Here is a 13962-nt window from a genome sequence, read left to right on the forward strand (position 1 = left end):
TACATGAAAACATTACATTTCAATGTAAATCAGCTCAGTGGATTTTAACTAACAAGCAAAGTTACACACTGTAATGAGCCACACCAATTTTTTACATAATTTAATTACAATTATTATTATTTAACAGCAACGTTTGGACAGTTTGAGTTTTGATGATGAGTTACCCCACCATATTAAATCAAATTTCATTACATATGGTTGAAAAGAGTAAGAACTAGAAACAGGTTTTGGCCAAGTGGCACCGTATACATTAATTTTCTTTTCTCTTTTTTAAGAAAGGCTGCTTTAAGACTGTAGTTATGGTTGCTTTTGTGTTAGGCCAAATTCATTTGCTTGTGGCTGCCATTTTCATTTTGCTGAAAATTTCTTACAAAATATTTGAAGGGTCTTGAAGGGCCCATGTATGAAGAAGCACAAAACTTAAGCTGAGAGCAATTTTGACAGGCACACATGAAATGTAATCACCTTATAAAGCTGCTATAGCTAATATGCTATCAAACAATTTCCAATGTAGTCATCCAGTTGACAGAGCAACATTATAATTTATTTTGAAGCATGTCTTAGCCACCTGATAAACGATATCAAATATTAATTTTTGTTCTCCACCAACTCTTGAGAAAATAGATCAGGGTCTTTAGCTAGTAGATGTTTTTCTTCACCAATTAGTCACTAATTTTGTCTCAGCTGTTTGCACCAATCAGTGAGTTTTTCAGAGGTTTTTGACAAAAACAGCTGGAATGGGGGTTGATGAGAGCAGTGAGACTGAACCATACAGCAAGTGCTGTAAAACAAAAAATAAAAAGAGCTAAAAGAGGCTAAGTTGTCACTGCCAGCAACCCCTTTCACATTATATGTGATTTGATTTGTCACTAATACAAAAATGATTAGTGGAACTTTATGAAAATCTTAGGGGGCAAAAAGTTGTACAAAAGGATAATATATGCACCAACATGTCAGTCAGATGCAATGTAGTTTATAACCTTTCAAGGGCTTACTTTTTTAAAATCTTAAATTATGGCACATTCATCAGGACAAATAAGTCAGTTTTGTACAATTACTACTAGAATTTAAAAGTAATGTCAGGCTTTATATCATTTCATGGCAATTGTCCACTAAGGTTGGACGAACAAGAATAAATACTAAACCAGTAAAATGGTGCAAACATGCTTGAACAACTAAAATATTGTCTTGTGGGCTAACACACACATGAACTCCTGTAATCTGCTGGACGAATCACAGTCCACCTACTTCTCCTCTCAGAGCATCGTGTGAAACTCCAAATGCAATGAAATAGAAAGTCAGGTTCGAATGTTTTATTGGCACATACAACTCACTGTTTAAAAAAAATAAAAAAGTTAATGGTAGAAGAATCAAAGTGTTATCATTCATTTTGACACACAATTACAAAAGATGAACAACTGTTTTCAGGTAACAGTGTTGAGTTGGCTACTTCATTTAGGGCAACAGCATTTATATAAAATCACACAGATATATAAAAACACAAAAGAAAACACTTTTACAAATGTGCTGACATTCTGCAAAACTGCTAACGAACTGATTTGGTTATTCATTGAACGTGGTATACAATAGGCACTCAACGATGCTGCTGACTAATTCAAACACTGCAATTCTTTGAATCCAAATGATTAATTTGTGACTGTGATTCCTAGATCTGAGATTTAAAGAGGTTATAGTTTTATGTTTCACAAAGATGATACACTCTAGGAGATATCGATCAACACACTACAAATATTAAGGCCACCTCATTATACTGTATGGTGCAGAAAGTGTGACACCTTAAAGTGATACTTTACACAATATCTATCTTGTCATCATCAAATCACCACTGTAGGCTCAACAGATGGCTGCTAAATTTGCCATATTTTGGCAAATGAACCTTTTCAAACCTACACGGTGCATTTGATATTCGATATTTTGGGTGGAGCATCTGTCCAATGACAGGCGGCATACAATACTGAACAGGGAACCAAGAAGTAGACAGAGTGTAGATTTGAGTGTACCAATACCAGTTCCGACGTTAGCCTCACTTACGGTCTTCTATATATAAAAAATTTACTTCCACCAAGAGGTGAGACATCAGGACAGATAACAGCAGTGGAACGAAGGAACAGAGAAATTTAAAAAGAGACCTAAATCTGACTTTCATCAAGGAAATGGAAAGAGTAGCATCAGAAAGATGACAGAGCATCCTGGAACAAGTAGAGGACAAAAAACAAAAAGAAAGGAAAAACTGAGGTCAGCTGACATGGCTCGGTTAGGTTTCCAGTATGTGTTAAAAAGTTCACAACAACAGCATACTTTAGAAGTCTGGGGTAGATCACAGCAAAATGCTCATTTAAAGATGAAAGAAATTCTGTAGCAACTGATTTACTCTGGGAGTGTTCTGAAGGGACAAAATACATTTAAAAACGCAGTGAACAGGTCCAATTAACATTAACAATTAACGATTATAATTAAAAAAAAAAAAAAAAATCAATTCAACTTTGTACATGAAGTGCTTTGCCAGATTACAGGAAAAAAGACAAAAAGGAAAACAACTCCTCACCTTTCCTGAATCTTTGAGTTGTGCTTATGTTGGGCAATATTAGAAATAACCAAATATCACATTATTTTGACCAATTTGGAGATGAAGATAGTTAGCAGAAAATCATCTGCACTCAATCATTTCAGTCTGCTTGAACTGTTTAATAAATTCAGAAATGTCACCTTCCTGTAACGCAGCCTTTTAACTATACCACAATATTACAAGAAACAAAATCCATAATATAATCTAGTCTCATTTCAGAATATTGTTATTATATCAACATATTGTCCAGCTCAGAGTTGTTCAGTAGTCACAATACCTTATTGTGTAAGGGTGCTGACTATCTTCACATGATGGGCATTGGACTGAATATGATTCAGACTACAAAGGCAGATTTAAAAGAGTGCAGATCAAGAGAGAAGTACAACCTGTTTTGTTTACTATGACATTGTGGATTATCTAGAGTTTTCCTCTAAGTAAGGCATTTTTTTAATTGAAGTGCATTTAGAGGGAATAGGTAACCTTTTCAAACTAAAGAAGCCTTACACAGACGACTGTATAGTTGCATGTGTAATGTTTTGTAATCTAATATTTCAAAATCATATAGACTATTGGTCATTTGATCCAGCTCTATATATTCCTCTATCTTTAGTGGTTTCCTTCATTTTGGTCTTCGGTTTGGTGTTTCTACATGCTAAAACACAACCTGCCTAAGAGCTACTAAATACTGGCGTCCTCCCTCTTTCTTAGATAGCCTCTGTTCCACTAGCTTCTAGACTTAAATGGGTCAGTTTTTCATGACATGACTGTGATTAACAAGAATAGTTTGGCACACTTGACCAGAGGGAAAGAAAAATTACAGAAAAGAAAAATAAATCTGATTCGTACCTTTCTCATCTTTTCCATAGCTTAATTCTATCTACTACCCCTGGCTATATACTAGCTAGTAAAATTTGTCATTTGACCAAGGAAAATAAAGAATTATTTTGACAGTGAGCCAATCAGCTGCTGTTGGATAAGACTGATGGGATATGTTATGTTGAATGCTAACACAACCAATGTGAAAACCCACTGAGTTACAGGTGTTAGTGGAACAGAGCTAGCTAGGAAAGATGGAGGGACTTCTGGATTAGGTTGCACCAGTTATTCGTAAATCCATCATTAAGAGTGTGTAAAGTCCTTCCTAAATTCTTAGTACCTGGTAGCTAGTTTCAAACTAGTGCTTTACTAAATCAGGTTGCACCATTCAGTAGACTTCAGTAATGTATGAGTTGCTCAGAAAGTCACTGTAGCATCACAAGTGGTAACATAACTTGTAAAAACTAAAATTTTTTAAAACTTAACAGCCAATCCTTTGTAAATGTAGGTAATGTTTTGTTTTATTCATATCTATATCTATATAGAAATCTATGGAGAAATGTGTGTTTAAGAGTATTCATGTAGTTTAGAATGAGCAGGAAATATCTGATTATGCTGACCTAGCTGTTGTTATTTGGTAATTTAGTCTAATATTATCATTGCAGGTCAAATTTTCCCAGTTAACATCATCATTAAACAGCATTTCATCAAGAGTCAGGTCAGATATGTTGAACATATTCCTTGTTATCTCTTTTTCTCTTGACCCTAAATGGTTCAGATATTAGCAAGCTAACGTTTTTTTGTCAGTTAGTTGGGTTAGCTACTGAACAGCTGGCTAAGACTACACCTGGCTATTTGTGCATGTAGTTAAATATTTAGTAACTACTGATCTCTACATAAGAACTACTTTTTGTGGTGCAACCCTTTTTAATTTAGTGATGCCGAGTAAGTAAACACTCATTTTAGAGCTTGTGTTATAACTAAGTTTGAACTTATAAAGAGCTGGTGCAACCGGCAACTATCTCTCTGTAACAAATATGTTTACCTTCATTGCTGCTCTAAGAACATGTACCATTCTCACTGTGACCAACAAAGGAGACCATACAACACCCTAAATAGCCACATAACCTTATGAAAACTTAATAATACTGCTATGCAACAGTAAGTGTTCACAGCTGCTACTTTATAAGTGAATCTATTAGTCTATGAAAATCATCGGGAGTGGGGCTGTGTGGCTTACTGTCTAGTACAATACATTTAAGATTAAACACTGACACAAAACAGCTTCACAATCTTTTGACAGCTTTAGAACAATATTAACAGAGCAGTAATGGCAAGATTAGATAAGCTTAGACTAGACTAATAAACAACATGCCTTCATTTTGGCCTTCAAGGGTATGGTTATGTTGCAGTGTGTTTCCATCACCCACATGTTAAGACAAGGTCTGTACAATTAGTACAATAATAAATTCACAGCAATTTTCAATCAGGAATGAGTGAGAGGAATTTGTTTCCCCCTCCTCTTAAGTATCCCTTTGTTCTTAGAGACTTCAGTACCCAGAACTCTGTTCAACAGATCCTCGTGGAAGGTCATTATCCAGTGACCATTTGAATGGAGACTAATAATCATGTCAACAATAATAAATAAATATGTAGAGACACAGGGATTGAAAGAACAAAAGGAAAGGAGTGGAAGGCCCCATCCTGCCAAAGAAAAGGTGAAGGAATGGATGGAGAGATGATGTAACCGTTGCAGTACAACACTTGACTGGTGTGTCCGTTTCTGTGCTCATCAGAAGACACACTGGAATTCATAGATCACATTGTCCTCATAGTTTCTCACTTGTTCTATAGTCTCGAATGGCAGCAGTTACTTTTTCAAACTTAATTCTACTTTTGGTAGCCAAAGGTCATGGTTCTCTTTATTCTTTTTTTTTGGAAGCCATTTTTGGCTTCTAACACTGGCAGCAACTTCAAATGGTGGTAGTCATTGTAAAAGCTCAGTCATTGTAGTGCTGTTTCCCCCAAAGTATAAGGTACGCTACGGTCGGTGGCTGTCCCCGTTTCAGCCATTGTACTGCTGCTGATAGCGACGGTTCAGCTCGCGTAGCTCCTTCTCACGCACCCGCCGGGCTTTGTTGGATTTGGTTGAGCGGCTTGAGCGCGTGGACTGGGCCGACTTGGTGCTGTGGCAGCGAGAGGATGCCCGTTTCAGGAGGTTCTGAGATATACAGCGTTGTAGGTTCTTCATGGAGGAAGAGGCGGCCATACTGACGATCCAGGGGTGCTTGAGGGCCTGGCCAGCCGTCAGCCGCTCGCTGGGATCCACCGTTAGAATCCGCTCCACAAAGTCTTTGGCCAGGTTGGACACGCTGGGCCACGGCTGGAGAGGGGAGACAGACACAAGACAAGACTGTAATTATAGTGCATTGAAATGTTAATTTCAATACTCTTTATAGTCTAAACTCATGGCAACTCATGGGTCCTTTTTTCCCTCAACATGTTTTTTTGAGACATTTTAAATAAAAACTAACGTTTGAGTCAAGATCTTTTTTCATAGCAGACATTTTGTTGCGTCAAACACAGGTGTAACTAATAACATTATAATAACACTAATTGCTGCATTGCTTTGCAACAACTGCTGGAACAGAGCCATTGTTAATGTTATTAGTTCCACCTGTGCTTTTCCTCTGAAACGTCAAAATGGCTGCTATGAATCTGACTTTTCTTTTTTTTTTGCAGCCCTTTAACAGGGGAATGACCTTGAGAAACCTTGGAAAACCACTGGTCTTAACTGATAATACATGAGGAATATAAAAGGAAACCACACACAATATGAAGTTTAAGAGGAGGGAGGAAAATAATAAAAGGCTTACAATAGACATTGACTGTTAATTGTGAGACCATGAGAAGAAATGTATCTGTTTGATAAAAATATGACCATAATGAATGTGTTTTCCATATATATGATGTTTCCTATACAAATCCTATTCATTTCAATACATTCAGCTCCTATAAATAAGTGTGTATAGTTTGTTATCAGTACATCCCCTCTGCTGGACACAAGAGGGCAGCAGACTGACATAAAGCTGAGAATGTCTAGTATAAGGACAGTGCTTTGGACTGTGAGCGAACAAGAAGTTTGATCATTTGACCTGTTATGTAGTTGTTTTACTGACAATGACTGTTCTTAGTCTTTTGAGTATTATCAGACTCATCAGTTGGGCAGTGAATATTATGTTCCTCTGCTTGATTCTTTCTGTCATCTCACTAATGAGAAGTTTGATTATGTTTTGCTTTAACACAATTTCATGTTTCTAAAAAATCGTACATAAAATAAAATGTTTGTTTAAAACAAATGTTCTTGGCAGGTGCTGTCGACTCCTTTTCTGAGAAATAGACTGTGAGTCAAACTCTACCCCCTACTTAGACAGGAATTGGGAATCTCAGCGCTGGCTGCCTTTCCGCACACACAGTCACACACACGTTGCACTTGATGTCCTGCTTGGCAACCAGCTGTGTTTTCAGTCTCCCAGTAGACAACTAACCCCCCCTTCTTCACACAGCAGGTAAATCACCAGTGTTGGCTAAAGATACATGACACATATATAAGCCTCAGACATACATTTCTCCTCCACCTACAACAACGCTCAGGCTGTGATTAGATCTTGGACTGCAGCTATAAACGTGAACATTATTTATCACAGCTGTAAAGACACATATCCCTGAGGGAGGTGCTCCACCTCAGTTTCTCTGCTCATTTACCAGAGGACGGGATTTTCTTTAATCAACGGTCAGGACTCTAAAAGGGTCAAGAGCCTCTGAGCCATGCATCCTGACAAAATAACTGAGTTTTTGTGTTGCATCTGATCAGGGAGATAAAATTACTCTCCTATTTCTGTGTTATTTCACAGTGACAGTGAAGGGAGAGTAGAGAGAGACATAGGACGGGGGGGATATGACATGCTGGAATCAAACTGGGAACGTTGTGGTTATACTGTTATGCGTATAACCACGAGGTCAGTGGATGCCCTGAACACAGCATAATAACCAAAAATCCCAACTAGTATTATTATAGTATTAGTATTAGTTATTGTTGATTCATTTTCTGTCAATCAAGTTATCAATTAACAGACTAATAGTTTCTGCACAACAACATTTCACAAGCTTTTTATATTGTTTTGCAGTGGTCAGCAGTTAAAGGTACCTTATGTTGTTTTTGACTTCTAGTAGTGCCATAGAGCCATTTTTTTAAAAAGTTTTTGAAGGCAAACAGTTTCATGCTGTTCCACGGACTGATGGTTGGGGTTGGTAATGCGCCAAGAAATTTAGTAATGTGCCAACAAAAAGCAAAAAAGAGGACTGAAAGCTAGCAAGTATGGGTGTAAACAATGCACAATTTAAAATATCTAACAAATTGAGGCCTAAATGATACACACAATGTTTTTTGGTAAGAAACACTAAATGTAAACTTAACTTACAATTAAACTTCACAGGATACCTTTAAGGGGAACTGGGATGTCACAGTTACTTGGCTTATTGCTTAAACTTGGATTTTGTGTGCTTAACACTGGCGGATGTATCATGCACATTTCCAGGTCTATATTTTTGAATCTAGGGTTCAGCTGGAAAATCTTTACAGTTCAAAAAACTCCTTATCTATCTTTTACCGGTCCTTTACACAGCCTCTCAGTTCAGCCTGTCTGAAACAGGCTGTTTTAGCTCCTGTCTCTTTAAGACCCCCCCCTCCCGATGAGCCCACTCTGTTCTGATTGGCCAACTTCCAGAAGACGCATCGTGGCAGACTTTCCCCATCTCCAGAGGCTACATAAACAAACAGTAGTAGTCAGATTTCGCTTCTTTTACCTATTTACTCAAAATGTTAACTTCTCAAATATGCCAGTGTACAACGTGAACACCTCATGGAAAAACCTTACCAACAACCTTAGCAACAAAGAACAGACGGCCGAGTATGGGCATTTGCGAACGATTTGACAGTCAGTTCAATGGGGAAGTAGAGGTAACATTGTAAACAGAGCATTCAAATCAGTCTGACCCAGGCTTTTGTCTTACAGGGATCTTTTACATATGTTCGCCTCAAGTTTTGGAACTTTGCGGTGAAGATCACAACAACTGTGTCATGTCTCATTTAAATCAAGCCATCATCATGCCTTCTCTCCCTTGGTCTTCCAACAGAGATGTCGTGAATAATCCTCACAGAAATAAATACTTGAGTCACTGTCTGTACTTGTGTTGATAGAGAATAAAAGCTGCTCTGTAAGGACTCTCATGAAAAATCTTGGGTTTTTAAACTTAACAGTAATTTATGTGACAAACAAGCCCACACACTCTACTGAATACACACTGTATTACCTGAAAAACGCACAACGGTCAATTCAAGTGAGAAGCTCTCTTTACAAATTCCAAAGACGACTTGCTAGACATTCATCCAGCAGTTCTGCTGCACTATTTACAGCTTTCATCCAGAACACTAGTTCCCTGGAAGTGATTTTAATTATTTAATATGTCCGATTTGACCTTATCTTACCTGTCAGACATTTGAGAAGTTTAACTCTGGACACATCCCCAGAACACTGAGATCATTCAGCTGCTCTGCATTAAATATTACAAAACTACTCAGCTATTATTTGCGCTGGAGTGGCTGCATGTGGGGCAAACATTAACCGAGAGCCCCTTTGTAAAGCTCACTGGCAACATAAACATCCCACACTATGAAACAAAGGAATGGACTACTCAGCATTCTTGCATCTAGATACACAGATAGAGCATAAATTATTGTGCACACATACACACACACACACTAAGAGGGAGGGCATATTGACTTAGAGAGGACAAATAAATGCAAGCCAATATGGTGAGGTGTAGGGTAGGTACATGTGATAGAAATGGAAATGTGCTAAGACAGGAGGAGTTATGAGAGAGGTGTGTGTGTGTGTGTGTTAAGACACACAAGACACTCACAAGAAAAGCTGAACTTCTTAGAAACTTTTTGACAAAGCCTCATGCAGTGTGAGGAATTTATTTCAAATATGGGTGAAGTCTTCTGGGGGGGTGAGTGTGTGTGAGAAAGAGAGGGCAAGATGTCACAGATCTAACTCCTCACCTCTCCAGAGAAGCTGTACTTCCCCTTGAGGATCTGCCGGTAGAGCCTCATGCGGTTGTCGTCCTCGAAGGGCATGGTTCCGCTCAGCAGGATGTACGATATCACCCCCAGCGCCCACATGTCTACTGCGTTTGTATAAGGTTTCCTCACCAGGATCTCAGGGGCAATGTACTCTGGCGTGCCGCAGGTGGTCTTCATCAAACACTCGTCTCCCTTCTTCCTGCTACTGGCCAAACCAAAGTCAGTGATGATGATCTTGGAATCAGCTCCAGGGTGGTAGTAGAGCAGGTTCTCTGGCTTCAGGTCTCGGTGAGTGATCCCCAAAGTGTGGAGATACTTGACGCCATCCAGCACCATCTGCAGCACCCGCGTGGCGTCCCGCTCGGTGAAGGAGCCGCGAGCGATGATCCGGTCAAAGAGCTCTCCTCCAGTGGCCAGCTCCATCACCATGTAGACGCGCTCTGCCGTCTCGAAGACCTCCATCAGCTGGATTATATTGGTGTGACGAACGCGTCGGAGAACACAAAGCTCTGACTCGCACACCTCCCTCCCCTCCCGGTACCGAGTCTCGATCATTTTGATGGCGTACGGCTGCCGCGTGCTCTTGTGCTCCACACGGACAACCCGGCTAAAACTCCCGCGACCTATCAGAGCTTTGATGTCGTACTTGGCTGTGACACGCGGGTCAAACTTGGCTCGATATTTTGCCACCTTCTTCCGTTGAGGGTCCGACAGTTCGGACGGGTCCTTGGGTGGCTGAGTGGAAACGGTGGGAGTGGGAGCTTGTGCCCGGGCCTGGTATGGAGAGGTGGAGTCTGCCTTGTCACCTCCCCCTCCACCGGCCCCACCCATCTTGCTTCCAGTGCCATCCCCTCGTATGAAGTGCTTATAGATATCTGTCTGAGGAGGTTGGGGAGGATCAACCTGAAAAATATGAACACAGATGATCCAAGATGCATTGCACACAGCAATAGTACAACAAGGCATTAAGGCATCGACTTAATCTATAATTCTAAATTAATAACTTTATTATGTTTTTAAAGATGACTGGTGTCATAACCAGGTCATCTTTAAAGCCTCTCTGTGTACAACTTCAACATTTTTTGCTCTAGTCGATGGCTTAGAAATGGATGAAGAGGCTGGACGCAACACTTGCACCAAATTCAGCCTAGACTGTCTCATTTTTCTACAAAAACAGTAATTTATTAATAAAAAATGCCAAACTCTGACTCCAGCTTTTCTACTGTCCCTATGTCTCTGTTTTATTTCATTTTATATATAATATCTTTAGGCTTTTAGTCTGGTGGTCAGATAAAACAAGCACTCTGATGATGTAACTTTGACTCTGGGAAATTTTGAGTATTTCTCACCATTCACTGACATTTTAGAGACTGAATAATTACTGATAAAAAGAGAAAATGTATTGATTTGTTTATCAATCATTAGTTGCAGCCCTTAATTAATCTTATCATTATCAATACCGGTAATACTGTACAAAGCAGTGTAGTACTAATGCTGTTTCTATTAATATTGTTACTATTACTAGTAGATGAAACATTGTCCTTTACTGACCTTTTTGACCAGGTCCAACTGAACATCCCCTGGAGGCTCAGGGAGGACCTTACTGTTCCTGCACCCCATCACATCACCTTGGGCCTCTGCCCAGCCAGCCACACAGGCCACCAGGAGCCCTGCCTCATCACCGCAACAGATTCAACACACTCAGGACATCCAACATCCAGGCTGTACCCAGACTCAGACAAGGGGTTCATGAATAAAGCTGATTACACCCACTCCAGTCCCAATGAGCTGGCATCAGCACTCACAGTTCATGAATACACCCGATACATCCACTTAAATCCAGTTTGGAAAGTCGATGAGTTCATGAATGCATTTTGGCGAGCGCGTTGTCTTTTTGTTACAGTGTACTTTTATAGGGCCTGTGCCACTGGGACTTGCACAACAGCCAGGCTGCAGCGTCTGCAGGCAGTGGGCACCTCAAAGCGCTTCAAAAACCTACCAGGGCTCTATCTCAGATGGCAGAATATGTTGAATGTATGAGAGAAAATCACATGAGTAGAGTCAGTATGGATGCTCAGGTCAGAAAAATGACTGATCATGGGAGGGGTTGGAGAAGGTCACCCGGAGCATCCAGCCTCTCTAAACCAAGCTTAAGTGGGGTTGCCTTTAGGAGAAATGCAAAGTTATCTTCAGGATTCACACGGAGCTTCCGCAGAAAATAACTTCATCAACTATGCTTCGATCCATTGGGAAAAAGCTGCAATGTCAGCAGCGGTCTTGCCACAGATGAAACAGCTCCCCTGGAGACTCACATGCTGGAGAACAGCAGAGGGAAGCTCTGAAATGCAGAACACACAATGAAATATGAACCGTGAGTGATTACGGTTAGGCTCACCAAATATATGAACAGTATGTCTGTGTGTATGCTGAATGCTGACATGACAGGAGCAGTTTTCGAAAACATTTAACCAAATCACTGAAATTGACTGATGGTTTAGTGATATAACAACTGAAAACAATTATATTCTTTATCAGTTACTCTGTTAATTACTTTCTTGATTAATGAATAAGTTGTTTGGTCCGTAAAGTGTCAGAAAATGGTGAAAAATGTCAATAGTGATGTCTTCAAACAGTCCACATCCTTAAGTTACTCAGTTCACTGTCATAGAAGACTGCAGAAACCAGAAAATATTCACATTTGAGAAACTGCAATCAAAGAATTTGGACATTTTTTTTCTTCAAAATGACTCAAAATGATTAACCGATAATCAAAATAGTTGGCAAATAATTCAATAGTTAGCAACTACTCGATTAATCGTTGCAGTTCTAGATTACAGCCATCCAGACATGTTTAGAAATGAGCAAGAAAACAAGGGATTGCTTTGCCATTGTAAAAATAAACAAATAAATAAATAACTGCATTGTCACAGATGGTCACTTATATCTGATTATCAAATGTTGGAAGTCTGTTGAATGTATTGTTAAAAGTTTTCAGTACAAAATGTTTATCAACTTACTTTACTTTGTTAGCCATAAGAAGAGAAAATTCACTGGTAACATCCCTAAAAACATTGTTTTCTACATGATGAAAGAATCATGACACTGAAGTAAATCTATATGACACTTGGTGTAAAAGTGTAGAGTGTTTTAGTTTTTTTTAAAAAGGGGCCAGGCCCTACTCATATCAATGTTTTTTTCCTTAGCCAAAAACACATTTCACAGTTTTTTCGGCAACACTGGGAAACATTAGGAAAGTCTCTAAAGACTTTCGCAGACACCCCTGATGTAAAAGTATAAAAGTGACTTTCAATCTCACCTCATTACTTATCCGAGATAGCGAAGTGTCTCAGCATGCTAACTAGCCTGCTAGCAGCAGGGCAGGACTCCCAACTTGGCCAAATCCAGCCTCCTCACCCCACTCTCACTCAGCTGGGCTCTCCATTTTCACCTCGTAGTTTCCTAACTTTATTCCCGTGGAGAAACAACTTAAATCCATCACTTCTTTTGTCACTAACGTTTTGAGTCAATTCCGGAGTTTCATGGTTTGTTTTGTAGACGCTGTAAATTGCGGAGGGACTGAACAAAAACACGCAAACTTGCCCGTCGGTCGCTTTCCTGGACGGTGTTTTTCGACCAGGACCACCTTCCCACAGTCAGACACACAGAGGTGAACGGACCCTGAACGCAACACAGTTCTTCCGCTTCATACTGTCTAAATAAAATGCGTGTTGAAAATAGCTAGATGGGACAAACATTTATTTTTAAAGAAATCTGAAAAAGTGGCTGTGTGTTTTCCTTACTTAAATGATATGTTTTTATTTTTATCGTACAGGACAAACATGTCACATCATGCAGGCTACATATTTCAAATTAAAACCAGTGGTGGAAGAAGTACTCAGATCCTTTACTTGAATAAAAGTACCAATACATCAATGTATAAAATACTCCATCACAAGTAAAAGTCCTGCGTGGAAAATCATACTCCGGTAAAAGTACATAAGTATTATCAGCTTGGTGCAGTTAAAGTATTGCAGTAAAAGTAGTGGTTTGGTCCCTCTGACTGATATATTATTATATATGACATCATTAGATTATTAATAGTGAAGCATCAGTGTGTGAGCAGCATGTTACTGTTGTAGCTGCTGGAGGTGGATTTAGTTTCAACTACTTTATATACAGTTAGCTAGTTTAGTCCATTGGTTACCAACCTAGGGGTCGAGTCCTTCCAAAGGGTCAGCAGATAAATCTGAGGGGTCGTGAGATAAATAATGGGAGAGGAAAGAAGAAAAAACAAAGTTCAGATACACAAATCTGTTTTCAGTTTTTGGACTTTTTCTCTAATCGTTGATTTTTGGTGAAGTATTGGATCATTTGAACATTTATTGAAATGAAACCATGTGAGAAGTTTAGAGGG

General features: G+C 39.3%; 1 protein-coding gene across 1 annotated transcript; it reads right to left on the reverse strand.

The window, feature by feature from the left end:
- Positions 1 to 1298: 1298 nt before the first annotated feature.
- On the reverse strand, positions 1299 to 13223 carry pskh1 (protein serine kinase H1). Its single transcript, XM_067588823.1, has 4 exons — positions 12865 to 13223; positions 11100 to 11886; positions 9528 to 10451; positions 1299 to 5786 (listed from the first exon to the last, which is right to left on the reverse strand). The coding sequence occupies exons 2-4, from the start codon at positions 11166 to 11168 to the stop codon at positions 5469 to 5471; spliced, it is 1311 nt and encodes a 436-aa protein (XP_067444924.1). The 5' UTR covers positions 11169 to 11886; positions 12865 to 13223; the 3' UTR covers positions 1299 to 5468.
- Positions 13224 to 13962: the final 739 nt, after the last annotated feature.

This window comes from Thunnus thynnus, chromosome 5 (genome assembly GCF_963924715.1).
Source record: "Thunnus thynnus chromosome 5, fThuThy2.1, whole genome shotgun sequence".
NCBI lineage: Eukaryota > Metazoa > Chordata > Actinopteri > Scombriformes > Scombridae > Thunnus > Thunnus thynnus.

Excerpts from the sequence above, each read along its gene's own strand:
- pskh1 (XM_067588823.1), bottom strand. The coding sequence starts at position 11,168 with ATGGGGTGCAGGAACAGTAAGGTCCTCCCTGAGCCTCCAGGGGATGTT. Across the intron at positions 10,452-11,099 it reads AGTTGGACCTGGTCAAAAAG|GTTGATCCTCCCCAACCTCC; the intron begins GTCAGTAAAGGA and ends CATATTTTTCAG. Across the intron at positions 5,787-9,527 it reads AGTACAGCTTCTCTGGAGAG|CCGTGGCCCAGCGTGTCCAA; the intron begins GTGAGGAGTTAG and ends TCCCCTCTCCAG.